General features: G+C 46.7%; 2 protein-coding genes across 7 annotated transcripts in view; one reads left to right on the top strand and one right to left on the bottom strand.

Annotated features, from left to right (window-relative positions):
- Positions 1–12,829, top strand: part of LOC145525729 (olfactory receptor 51G2-like) — a 74,274-nt gene that overhangs the window by 42,985 nt on the left and 18,460 nt on the right. Inside the window, exons 4-5 of one of the 5 annotated variants that reach the window (XR_014068376.1) lie at positions 1,262–1,376; positions 2,994–3,873. The exons of 3 other annotated variants lie outside the window; for them this stretch is intronic. The gene's annotated coding sequence lies outside the window, so the exon portion shown is untranslated. Of the gene's footprint in view, positions 1–1,073; positions 1,233–1,261; positions 1,377–2,993; positions 3,874–12,829 lie in introns of those variants that run through there. One more of the 5 variants, XR_014068375.1, reaches the window with a different exon arrangement.
- TRIM21 (tripartite motif containing 21) lies at positions 63–11,648 on the bottom strand. 2 transcript variants are annotated; one of them, XM_081539249.1, is made up of 7 exons: positions 11,604–11,648; positions 9,848–10,291; positions 9,260–9,355; positions 7,781–8,011; positions 2,986–3,008; positions 1,653–1,753; positions 63–1,357 (listed from the first exon to the last, which is right to left on the bottom strand). In XM_081539249.1, the coding sequence occupies exons 2-7, from the start codon at positions 10,253–10,255 to the stop codon at positions 807–809; spliced, it is 1,410 nt and encodes a 469-aa protein (XP_081395375.1). In that variant the 5' UTR covers positions 10,256–10,291; positions 11,604–11,648; the 3' UTR covers positions 63–806. The 2 variants fall into 2 exon arrangements, with proteins under 2 accessions (XP_081395375.1, XP_081395376.1); XM_081539250.1 differs by lacking the exons at positions 63–1,357; positions 1,653–1,753; positions 2,986–3,008 and adding an exon at positions 5,660–6,615.

Genomic DNA, 12,829 nt, shown 5'->3' with positions numbered 1-12,829 from the left:
GGGAGATAACAGTGGAAATGAGGGATCACATCTGGTTAGATATTTAACACGGCAACCTAAGGTATGCATAATTCAGCCTTTATTTTAAAAGTTAATGCCTGTTTTCCTATAGGCACTGTGAAGCCACTCTTGATCAGATGTATGTTGGGAAGATAATCCTTGAGGTGTACAAGACAGGAATGATGGGATAGATTGAGACCAATTTATTTAGGAAGTCCTTTGCAAGATACATGGGACTTCCCTTATGGCTCAGATGGTAAAGCGTCTGTCTATAATATGGGAGACCCAGGGTTGGGATCCCTGGGTTGGGAAGATCCTCTGGAGAAAGAAATGGCAACCCACTCCAGTACTGTTGGCTGGAAAATCCCATGGACAGAGGAGCCTGGTAGGCTACAGTCCATGGGGTTGCAAAGAGTCGGACACGACTGAGTGACTTCACTTTCACTTTGCAAGATACATAGTAGAGATTGGACCGAAAGCCTAGAGATGGAGAGGAAAAAGCAAAACTTGAGTCACATGAAGAAGGCACAAACATGTTTTAGTTGATCCAGATGAGTTTGGGGGCCAAATGCAAGTAGTTTGTTTCATGGAGGGAATCATAAAGCAACATAGGGCAGGAATACTGGTGCTGTAGGTCATTTGACATAGACCACAAGTGACCTTCGTGCCAGTTTGCCTGCAGCATCCTGACACATCTGCAGAGACAAAGGTGGTTTGGAGTTCATGGGCACATGAGACAGGGCCACTGGCTGAGGAGTGGAACCAACAGAGGGGTTGCTAGTGTCCAGAGAGAATCATCTGGATCCCTACCAGCCTGTCTTAAGTGGACAGAGGATCAGAGGGGCTGAGTTTGTTCCTCTGTCATTGAAACCAGGATTGAAGAAGGGCCGCAGAGGTCCAGCGAAGGCACATTCGGAGAAGGTGTAGATGAGGGAGCCGTGGTCAGTGATGTTGTAGAAAGAGACAGTGCTGGCCTCATAGTCTAGGAAGATCCCAACTCGGCTTGGAGGCACCTGAAGTTGGAGGGGAGTCTGGGGGCAGGTGCCAGCCTCATATTTTTGTTTGTTCCACAGCCAAATTATCCAGAAGCCACTGTCGGGGTTGAGCAAAAACTGCCCCTTCCTCCGCACATTGTCTCTACACACCCCCAGGTCCCAGGCTTCCTTTCCCGTTACATCTACCTCCCAGTAAACTTTCCCGGAGTCAAAGCGCTGGGCACCCAGTACCATGGGGTAAGAATCAAATCTCTCCTCATTTTCAGGCACTTCCTGCCGGGTGTTTGCAAGCCTCACTTGTCTCCGATTCTGTGAAAGGATGAGCCACGGATTGGCTGTCTGTGGATCCAGGGTGATGTGTACTGCAGAGAGAGGGCCACAGTAAGGCTGGGAGAGTGTGCAGAGTCAGCAACCTTGTGCTGGCGGTGGGGGGATGAGGATGAAGGGGTGACCCTGAGCCTCACTGTGTGAGGAGATGACCCCTAGCCAACTCTGGCCCCTGCCCTGACCTTTGAGGGAACCACCTTCCCTATTTCTGCACCTGCCCCACCTACTCTAACCTGCCATCTCTCTCCAACCCAGGGATGCACTGGGCACCCTCCTTATCCCCTTCACTCCCTTGGCAAGCCAGTCCCACACCCCTGGTGCTGGCCTCACCTCCACACGTCCTCAGCATCTTCTTAACCCCGGGCACATAGAATACATTCCTCAGGTCTGTGGAAGCGACATCCAGCTCCTTCAGGTTCCAGAATTCACTCCTGGGGGAAAAAGAGTTAGAGACCCTGTCTCCAAATCCTACCTCATCCTGCCCAAATCTGATGGCTATACCACCCTTGTGGATGAGTGATAATTTAATTCGATGCAAATTTGCAAACAGCTCCTGTGTTAAGGGGGCTTCCCAGGTGGTGCAGTGGTAAAGAATCCACCTCCCAATGCAGGAGACATGGGTTCAATCCTTTGGGTCAGAAAGATCCCCTGGAGAAGGAAATGGTAACCCATTCCAGTATTCTTGTATGGGAAATCCCATGGGCAGAGGAACCTGGCAGACTACAGTCCATAGGGTTGCAAAGAGTTGGACACAGTGAAGTGAAAGTTGCCCAGTCGTGTCCAACTCTTTGCGACCCCATGGACTGTAGCCCGCCAGGCTCCTCTGTCCTTGGAATTCTCCAGGCAAGATTACTGGAGTTAGGTAGCTGTTCCCTTCTCCAGGGGATCATCCCAACCCAGGGAGCGAACCCAGGTCTCCCACATTACAGGTGGATTCTTTACCGTCTGAGCCACCAGGGAAGCCTGGACACAACTCAGCAACTAAACAACAACAATCTGTGTTAGGATACCTGGGGACGGAGGACAAAAGTAGGCAGGATTTTGTTTCTATCTAAGCCTTGATGGCTACATGAGCATCTGCATCATCTGGCCAGCCTGTATGTCTCTCCGGGTCTTAGGTCATTACACAGGTACCTCCTGTTTCACTTCATAACTCAAGGTGTCTGATACAGGCTGAATCACCTCCATGAGGAACCTCAAGGAGTCTCGCCCATGCTGTGGGTCTTACCCATGGCTCTTTTGGGGAGGTTTGAAACCGGTTAGATACTTTTTAAAAGAGTCCCAGCAGGCTGTAAACTCAACTTCCCTGTCTGTTATAAGTTCACTTTGTGAAGATGTTACCCGCCAGTTACTTTGGGCACCTCACCAACTGTGTGTGTTCAGTTGCTCAGTCGTGTCCAACTCTTTGTGACCCCAGGCACTGTAGCCCACCAGCCTCCTCTGCCCATGGGATTCTCTAGGCAAGAATACTGGAGTGGGTTGACATTCACCTACGGAGATGTCCATTAATTAGCCTTCTGAGACCAGAACATATTTTAAGGAGGACTGGGTCTTTGAGAACAGGAAGGAGGATGGGGATGACTTCAATGCATGTTTTCTAACTCAAAACTCTTTTTTAAGGTATGTACTGCCCCCTCCTCTAATGAAGAAAACCTTTCCTTACCTTTCCAGCACACTTTTCACCTCCTGAGGAGACAAGAAACAGACAGTAAGTTCTGGAGTCATTAGTTTACAACTGAGACTTCAGTCGTGTGGGTGAAGCGATGTCACCCTGAGGTCTACAGAACACTGCTCTGCCCCAACCCTCTGGACCAAGGCCTGAAAAACGCCTCTGACCACCTTGAAATGGATGAGGAAGCAGAAACCCTGCATGGGTGTGACCTGTAATCAGGGGAAGGAAGAGTAGCTTACAAAATCTGATTCAGAAAGCAAATTAAAAAGACCAGATTCTTGGTGGTGGAGGGGGGGGGAGAAGAAAGGGGCAAATAGGTCTGCCTGGCTGAGGTCCAGACCCAATCGCAGAGAAAGAATGGCCCAGTCAGGACACACAGAATGCACAGAAACTGCTCTCATTTGTGGACTTGCACCACTGGGGAGGAAGGGCTTAAAAGTGCTGTCCTACACTACGGTTAATGTTGCCCCTGGCATGTATGTGAAACCAACACATCTGAGAATATTCTGTGGCAGGGACTAGGGTCCTTACCCTGGAACTGGCAGGCTCCTAGGCCCAGTCCAAAGTGCCTCAGAGAGCTCCACTCAGAGAAGGGCAGAAGATTTAGATCATGGGAAGAAGAGAGCTGCCAAGTCAAATCAATCTTATTGGCTTTTATCCACAAACAAATTCTTTCATGGCCGTATCTGACCAAGAGACAATGAAAAAGTATGGGGAAAAGAGGAACCACAGAATGTTACAGCAGAGGGACTTCTGAGACCATGTAGTCCAGAGTTTCCCAAAGTGAGGCAAGCTCATCATTGCTGGGTGTGAGATGATTTTTAAGTAGAACACACATCAGTGAATTTATTTAAATAAATTATCACCTCTTACTCAAGTGATAATACCTCTTATTCAGGTGAACTTGGTTAAGTTTCTTAGCTTCAGTCTATCACTAAATCTCTTCACTTCTCTGCACCTTAAGTTTTCTCATCTATGAAATAGGGGTAATAATAGTAGCATCCACCTCATTGCATTGTCATGAGGGACTGAATGCCTGACAATTTTATGTGCTATTTAAGAATTTTCAGTTATTCATAGTATTATGAAATAAATTAGAATTGTGTTGCTGAAGAAGACTCTTGAGAGTCCCTTGGACTGCAAGGAGATCAAATCAGTCAATCCGAAAGGAAATCAATCTTGAATATTCATCGGAAGGACTGATGCTGAAAAGCTCCAATACTTTGGCCACCTGATGCGAAGAGCTGACTCATTGGAAAAGACCCTGATGCTGGGAAAGATTGAAGGCAAAAGGAGAAGAGGAATGCAGAGGACGAGATGGTTAGATAGTATTGCCGACTCAATGGATATGAATTTGAGCAAACTTTGGGAAGCCTGGCATGCTGCAGTCCATGGCGTCGCTAAGAGTCAGACACAACTTAGTGACTGAACAACAAAACCAAAAATTAGGAAAAGTAGCAGTAAAAACACATGGCTACTATTGCTTAGAACAAATTTTTTTGGGGGGATATAACTTGTTTAATTATATCTAAACTCCTATTAGGTAAGTACTGTTATTTATATTCCATTTAAAGATTAGTAAACAGGCATAGAAAAAGCAAAGTGACAAGGATGGGCATATAACTCAATATCTGTGCAATGAGTATATACATCAAAGCTGTATTACCAAATGAGAACCCTGGCTTAGGCCAAATAAGGGAGAAACAAGGTCACATTTTAATATTTCTCTAAAATTCTCATTTCTTTGTCCTTATTTTCCTAGGAGGACAAAATAACGTGCACAAGGTTTAATTTTATTTTCTCAGTTATTTTACTTTTAGCTTTATTTTGTCATTTCCAACCTACTGTTTTTATATTCAGTAGGTCAGTTTATATTTATATCATTTTATACTAAATATATTATATTTATATTCAGTCAGTCAGTTCAGTCACTCAGTCATGTCCAACTTTTTAAGACTCCATGGACTGCAAGCACGCCAGGCTTTCCTGTCCATTGCCAACTCCTGGAGCTTGCTCAAACTCATGTCCATTGAGTCAGTGATGCCATCCAACCATCTCATCCTCTGTCATCCCCTTCTCCTCCTGCCTTCAATCTTTCCCAGCATCAGGGTCTTTCCAAATGAGTCAGTTCTTCGCATCAGGTGGCCAAAGTATTGGAGTTTCAGCTTCAACATCAGTCCTTCCAATGAATATTCAGGACTGATCTCCTTTAGGATGGACTGGTTGGATCTCCTTGCAGTCCAAGGGACTCTCAAGAGTCTTCTCCAACACCACAGTTCAAAAGCATCAATTCTTTGGTGTTCAGCTTTCTTTATAGTCCAACTATCATATCCATACATGACGACTGGAAAAACCATAGCTTTGACCAGACGGACCTTTGTCGGCAAAGTAATGTCTCTGCTTTTAAATACGCTGTCTGGGTTGGTCATAGCTTTTCTTCCAAGGAGCAAGAGTCTTTTAATTTCATGGCTGCAGTCACCATCTGCAGTTATTTTAGAGCCCAAGAAAATAAAGTCATTCATTGTTTCCACTGTTTCTCCATCTATTTGCCATGAAGTGATGGGACTGGATGCCATGATCTTAGTTTTCTGAATGTTGAGTTTTAAGCCAACATTTTCACTCTCCTCTTTCACTTTCATCAAGAGGCTCTTTAGTTCTTCTTCACTTTCTGCTATAAAGGTGGTATCATCTGCATATCTGAGGTTATTGATATTTCTCCCGGCAATCTTGATTCCAGCTTGTGCTTCATCCATCCAGCCCAGCGTTTCTCATAATGTACTCTGCATATAAGTTAAATAAGCAGGGTGACAATATACAGCTTTGACATACTCCTTTTCCTACTTGGAACCAGTCTGTTGTTCCATGTCCAGTTCTAACTGTTGCTTCCTGACCTGCATACAGAATTCTCAGGAGACACGTCAAATGGTCTGGCATTCCCATCTCTTTAAGAATTTCCCAGTTTGTTGTGATCCACACAGTCAAAGGCTTTGTCGTAGTCAGTAAAGCAGAGGTAGAGTTTTTCTAGAACTCTCTTGCTTTTTTGATGATCCAACGGATGATGGCAATTTGATTTCTGGTTCCTGTGCCTTTTCTAAATCCAGCTTGAACATCTGGAAGTTCACGGTTCACGTACTGTTGAGGCCTGGCTTGGAGAATTTTAAGCATTACTTTGCTACTGTGTGAGATGAGTGCAATTGTGTGGTAGTTTGAGCATTCTTTGGCATTGCCTTTCTTAGGGACTGGAATGAAAACTGACCTTTTCCAGTCCTGTGGCCATTGCTGAGTTTTCCAAATTTGCTGGCATATTGAGTAAACCATTTTCACAGCATCATCTTTTAAGATTTGAAATAGCTCAACTGGAATTCCATCACCTCCACTAGCTTTGTTTGTAGTGATGCCTCGTAAGGCCCACTTGACTTTGAATTCCAGGGTGTCTGGCTCTAGGTGAGTGATCACACCATTGTGATTATCTGGGTCATTAAGATCTTTTTTGCATAGTTCTTCTGTGTATTGTTGCCACCTCTTTTTAATATCTTCTGCTTCTGTTAGGTCCATACTGTTTCTGTCCTTTACTGTGCCCATCTTGGGCTTCCCTTGTGGCTCAGCTGGTAAAGAATCCACCTGCAATGTGAGAGACCTGGGTTCAATCCCTGGGTTGCGAAGATCCCCTGGAGAAGGGAAAGGCAACCCACTCCAGTATTCTGGCCTGGAGAATTCCATGGACTGTACAGTCCATGGGGTCACAAAGAGTTGGGCACGACTGAACAACTTTCACTTTCACTTACTTTCACTTTGCATGAAATGTTCCCTTGGTATGTCTAATTTTCTTGAAGAGATCTCTAGTCTTTCCCATTTTATTGTTTCCCTCTATTTCTTTGCATTGATCATTGAGGAAGGCTTTCTTATCTCTTATTTCTTATCTCTCTTTCCTTGCTATTCTTTGGAACTCTGCATTCAAATGGGTATATCTTTCCTTTTCTCCTTTGCCTTTTGCTTCTCTTCTTTTCTCAGCTATTTGTAAGGCCTCCTCAGAGATAGGTATTCCGTAGGTATTTTATAACATAAATGATAATAAAATTAAATGATATTTATGCAACCACATACTGTGTGCCAGGCACTGTTCTAAGCATTTTATATTTATGTACTGAATCCGAGCAGACACCATGGGGTTCTCCCAAGAACAGATCCCTTGTGTTCTCTGCCTCTTTTTTTTTCTTTTTTAAATTGAAATACAGTTGATTGCCAATGTTTCAGGTATATGGCAGAGCGATACAGTTATACATATATAGCTCATAGAAGTGTAAACATGTTACATTTATAACTAAAGCCTGGGGAACTCCTTGTCATTTAGCCTATTCCCCACTGCCCTTGTTTCACAAATGGAGAAATTAGGTCTAGGAAAAGAAAATCACTTAATTTAGAGTTATGGAAGGAATTGGTGGCAAGGTTGGGGCCCTGAGATATGTAATATTATAATATCCATTTAACTTAGGAGAAACCTGATCCTCGGAAAGATTAAGGTACATTCGCAAGATCATGAATCTGATGTGTGTTAGAACAGGCACTTACTAGAGATGTCCATTTCTTTTCATTGCTGCATGGAATATTGCTTCCTAATTTGTACCTTTCCAGGCCTTGAATGCAAACCACTCACAGGTCTGAATTCCAGTTTATTTAAGAAAATGCCAGGGACCAAGTTTCTGTATGCCCTGAAGGTAGCCCTGAGGCGCTCTGGTTTTTTCAGTTACTCCCTGAATCTCAGAGGGGAGCTGTCCTCAGGCCTCACCTGCAGTAGCTCCAGCGCCGAGCCCCGCCTCCTCCTCTCCAGCTCTGCGATCAGCTCCTGCAGGGCCTGGATCTGCTGGGCCAGCCTGGCCTCTGTGTCCCCCAGGGTTCTCAGCTGCTGCCTCTCCTCCTCCTCCAGCTTCTGCAATTGCCTCTGCTCCTCTTCGGCCAGGAAGTTTTTCTGTCTTACAAACTCTTCATGAATTCTCAATTTGTGTGTCTCAACCTTCCCCTTTGGTGTCAATGGAAAGAAAGAGGTGGTTTTTAATCATAATCCCCTAAGATTTGGGAATGGAAGTATCCATGTCTACTCCTGCTCCACTCTGGCTCTGTCTGGGAATACACACATATACAATTTTGCTGGGGAGGAAGGTGGGTGAGGCTTCTGGGCCTGAGGGGAATGGGACTGGTGGGGTGCGGTGGGGGAGGTGCACCGTAGTTGCTCTCCTATCACAGCTGCATCAGCCTGTGGTATCAGAAATTTCCTCAACCTCCTTCAAGTCACCCCCGCCCCCACAATGTGCCCCTTTGTCTTCATATCTTAGTAACTGAGCGAGTAACACCTGGCCCTACTCCAACAAACCTGCAAAGCCAGGCTCATAACCTGGTTCCTAAGTCGGGGAAAAAGGAGTCTTTGAGATATTCTATGCTTGCCCTCTCCTGCTTGTAACTGGAGGGCCACTCAATACCACCACAGCCTGCCTCACCCTTCCTGGGTCCCAAGTCTTCCTCTTCTGGGATCTCTTGGCCATGAGCTCCTTCCGCTCTTTCTAGTCCCTGACCGACCCCACCTCCTAATCCCTGGGGTGGAACAAGCTGTAGCTCTCCATTACACTTTGGACCAGTGACCTGGACATGGGCAAGTAACCACCTGGTCAGACTGGTTTTCCTAGCTTAGGCCTTTGAAAGTGAAAAGTGTTAGTTGCTTAGTCATGTCCAGTTCTTTGCGACTCTATGGGCTGTAGCCCAGCAGGCTCCTTTGTCCGTGGGATTCTCCAGGCAAGAATCCTGGAGTGGGTAGCCATTCCCTTCTTTAGGGGATCTTCCCAACCCAGGGATCAAACCTGGGTCTCCTATACTGCAGGCAGATTCTTTACCATCTGAGCCACCAGGGAAGCCCATCTTAGGCCTTTATGGTTCCCTTAAGTCTGGTCCTCACAGTCGTTGTCATTTCTTGACGGGCCAAGCCATTGGGCGTCTCTCCTGGCATTCCTCTGTCCCAGACCCTGAGGCCCTGTGCTGTCATCCCCAGAGACTGGGCTCAAGAAGCAGGAGCATTAGGGTGTATCTTGTCCCCCGCACCTTCTCCTAAGCCTCTCCATATGATTGGGAGCTCTTTCTGATCTCCACCCTCTTTTAATCCCCTCCATCAAGAGACCTAGGGGGCAGTTGGTTCTTGGGGAGTGAGATATAGGGACTGGCATAGCTGGACCCTCCCCAGGCTTCTGATCTAAGATTCCCTTCAGGATATGACTCTTGCCTTCCAGGATGCTTTCTTCATTGCAACGTCTAATTCCAGCTTCTCAGCCAACTCCTGCTTATTTCTTAGTTTCTTTAGTGCCACCTGAAGCTTCTCCTGCAGAGAATGACAGAAAGATGATACCAAATCAGATCAAGAAGTAGGGTGCAGTGGTGTGAAGTGAGGGGAAGATCATACTGGTTCTTAGAAGAGCCTGTGGGCAGAGGACAAGGAAGGACTAGAGTCTGTTTGGGGTAGGAACTCTATGGATGGGAAGGTTTTGGAAAAAGCCTGATATTTCCTACAAAATAGGGCCACACCGTTGGGGTACAGACGGTGGGGGGACTGTTTGTTCCTAATTAAGCAGGAGGCCACAAGGGAAGATGATTCTTGAAGCATTTTCCCATAGCACATCCCTGCTCCTGGAGAATAAGAAAATTGTGCTGAGCTCGCCATTTTCCCCTTAAATAAGATGTAGAAGGCAGCAGACCCCTATCCTTTCCCCAGCCCCACAGGTATCTCTCTCCCATTCCCAGCTCTGGGGAACAAAGCCATCAACAGGGGCCCATCTCCTTTTTACCTGTTCCTGCTTCTGTGCTGAGGCCTCACCTGGTACTCCTGAGCAGCCTCCTCAATAGGGACCATGGGATGATCACGGTGTTTCCGGGACTGGGAACACACCCAGCAAAGGGCCTTCCCATCTTCCTCACAGAAGAGGTGAAGTTTCTCTCTGTGTACCACACACAGCTCCCTGTGTGGGCCCTCCTTGGCACCCTGGCTGATTTTTTTAAGGTTGTCCACCATGTTGGCTACTTGTCGATTGGGCCGGAGGTTCTGGAGCAGGAAGTGGCGCCGGCACACAGGACAGACGCTGCCCCCGTCTTTCCCGACCTCAGAGATGCACTCCTGGCAGAAGCTATGACCACATTCAATGCTCATGGGCTCCACCATAGGATCCAGGCAGATAGAGCACGTGACCTCCTCCCACATCATTGTCAAGGGTACGGCTGAGGCCATGGGGGTGATGCTCCTCTTCAGCAATGCTGGGGAGATCTTGTGGTGAGTGGAGGAGAAGAGGAAAGGAAGGGAAGAGAAGAGCCAGGTGAGAAAAGGAAACCACGAGGGAGGGTGAACTGGAGGAAGTGAAAACAAGAAAAGACAAGGACCTCAACCTGAATAGCAAGCGCTCCTCTTCCATAGTCTGGGTCACTGATCCAGTCAGACAGAAGGGGACACTGAGTCCCCAAGAGATAGCAAAAATTTTTGAGAACCTGAGAGACAGCTGCTTACAATTCGACTTTCATCATGTTCATCTCTGCTTAACCCCTCAGAGTCCAGGCTTTACCTATTGATCTTCCGCCTCAGGCCCCTGGTCTTCCACTCTGTTGAGAAGCTAATCTTAACAGTAGTGACCATTTACTGTACTCCTCCACGTGCCAGGTGCTACATACTTCACATACATTCTCATTAATTTTTGCAATAATGGCAGAAGTTATTGGTATCTATCTAATTATCTGTAATATAAGAATATTTATATTTATTCTTACATATTCTCATAAAGATACATGTATATCCGTATTATGTACATGGGCTTCCTAGGTGGCGCAAGTGGTAAAGAATCCACCTGCTAATGCAGGAGACACAGGAGACAGCAGGTTTGATCTCTGAGTTGGGAAGATTCCCTGGAGAAAGAAATGGCAACCCACTTCAGTATCTTACCTGGGAAATCCTATGGACAGAGGAACCTGGCGGGCTACATACAGTCCATTGGGTCGCAAAGAGTCAGACCTGACTGAGCACACACACATACGCATATGTATATGTGTGTGTATATATGTATGTGCATACACACAGAAGTGTGTGGTTTATTAAGAACTTCCTGGGCTCTTCTCTCAGCTACTCTGAACCTGGCACCGCCTTTGTTTCTTCTAGGGCATAGAACCATAGTTTTCTAATATCCTAAGCAACCCTGTCTCACCTCCAGAGGGGCCTTTTGGGGACAGGAGTTTCAGGATCGCAGACCTACCCCCACACTGGGCTCCCCTGGACCACCCCCGAGCTAGGTTGCCATCCTAGTTCTCCCTGTTTCCCTGGGTCTTTCTTCCCAGCTTAGGTGCCGGCGGAAGCAGGGCAACCCGAGCTCCTTCCAGGGGACATCCCAGACAGGTTTACAGCCCAGCCTCCTCCCAGGCTGCAGGGGAAGAACCGCTGGGTTAGGGTTGAGGGAGACCTCTTGCGAAAGAAAACCTGAGATCGAAGGCTGTAGGGGTGGGGACGGCTTGGATGAGGCTCTTCAGACCCGGGGCAGGGGAGAGAGGTCCCCCAGAGAGAGCTGGGGTACCTCGGTCTAGCCAAGTTCACTCACCTTTTCAAGAGACGCAGTAGATAGCTGCTGGTTCCTTATTTCACTTTCGATTTCCCGTCAGAGGCAAATCTGAAAGGGAGGCGGGCAGAGGGGGAGGAGAGTGGGCGGAGCCAAGGGAGCAGGAAGGAGGAGGAGTTGAGGTGCAGCTAGAGTCTGGAGCTTCTTGGAGGCTGGGGCGAGTAAAAGCTCCGCAGCGTTTAGTCCTTGTTTTGCTTTCCCTCCCGTGTCCTCATTGTCTAGTAATAGAGTGAAGCATCGTGTCTGCTACGTGGAGGAGCCATACTGCTTTCTTTGATGCTGGTCATCACCCCAGGCCTACGTGCTGTACCCTCGTGTGGGAACTGCTTTTAAGGAGGTTTGGATGGACACGGGTACCTGGAGCTCTCCTCTAAAGGCCACCTTCTGTTTCCTACTTCCAAAAACAATTCCTTTTCAGGAGACTTGATATTCTTTTAACATCAGGAGGAGTACTTGCGGATGTATTCCGCAGTACCTCAGGGCATTATCACACCAGTGAGTGGTATAGAAGCGACTTGACATTTATTGAGGCACCAAGTGTGCACTTATCCCTGAGCTAGGGACTTTCTCAGGTTGTTTTATTATTATTTTAAATTGCGGTGAAGTACGTATAGTATTTACCATCTTAACCGTTTTTAAGTGTGTAGTTCAGTGGCATTAAATACATTCACAGTTGTGTACTTCACCACAGTCCATGGAGTCTCAAAGAGTCGGACACAACTGAGCGACTAAGCACAAGAAACCTCAAAGAGCCAGGGAGTAGTGGCAAATTCCTATTTATGAGAATCAGAGTTTTTACTGTGGTGGAAGAACTTTCTTTACTAGATCCTTAGAACAAGGCTGAGCCCTATGTTGGGGGATGGAAAGAAAGTGATCTGTAAATGAGTTACTGCTGCTACTGCTGCTAAGTCGCTTCAGTCGTGTCCGACTCTGTGCGACCCCATAGACGGCAGCCCACCAGGCTAGTTTGAGGGAAATAGGAGCTGCAACCACCTCCCTTCTTTATTCTCTGAAGAGTGTGTTTATAATGGCTACAAAAAATGCCATCACCTATTAGTTGTTGATCTTAGGTGTGCACCAGAATTTATGGTACAACGTTCTTATAGAGTGGGGTTTCCAAACTGCTGCCATACCTGAGCCTTCAGCAGTGCGTCTCATATTTTTATTTGGCCATCTTTTTCTGGTTGATGATGTACATTGTAAGACCG

This window comes from Giraffa tippelskirchi, chromosome 11 (assembly GCF_054371585.1).
Source record: "Giraffa tippelskirchi isolate mGirTip1 chromosome 11, T2T-mGirTip1v1.2.pri, whole genome shotgun sequence".
In the NCBI taxonomy this organism is placed as follows: domain Eukaryota; kingdom Metazoa; phylum Chordata; class Mammalia; order Artiodactyla; family Giraffidae; genus Giraffa; species Giraffa tippelskirchi.
Note: the sequence above shows the minus strand (reverse complement) of the source record. Positions and strands in the feature narration are given on the sequence as shown.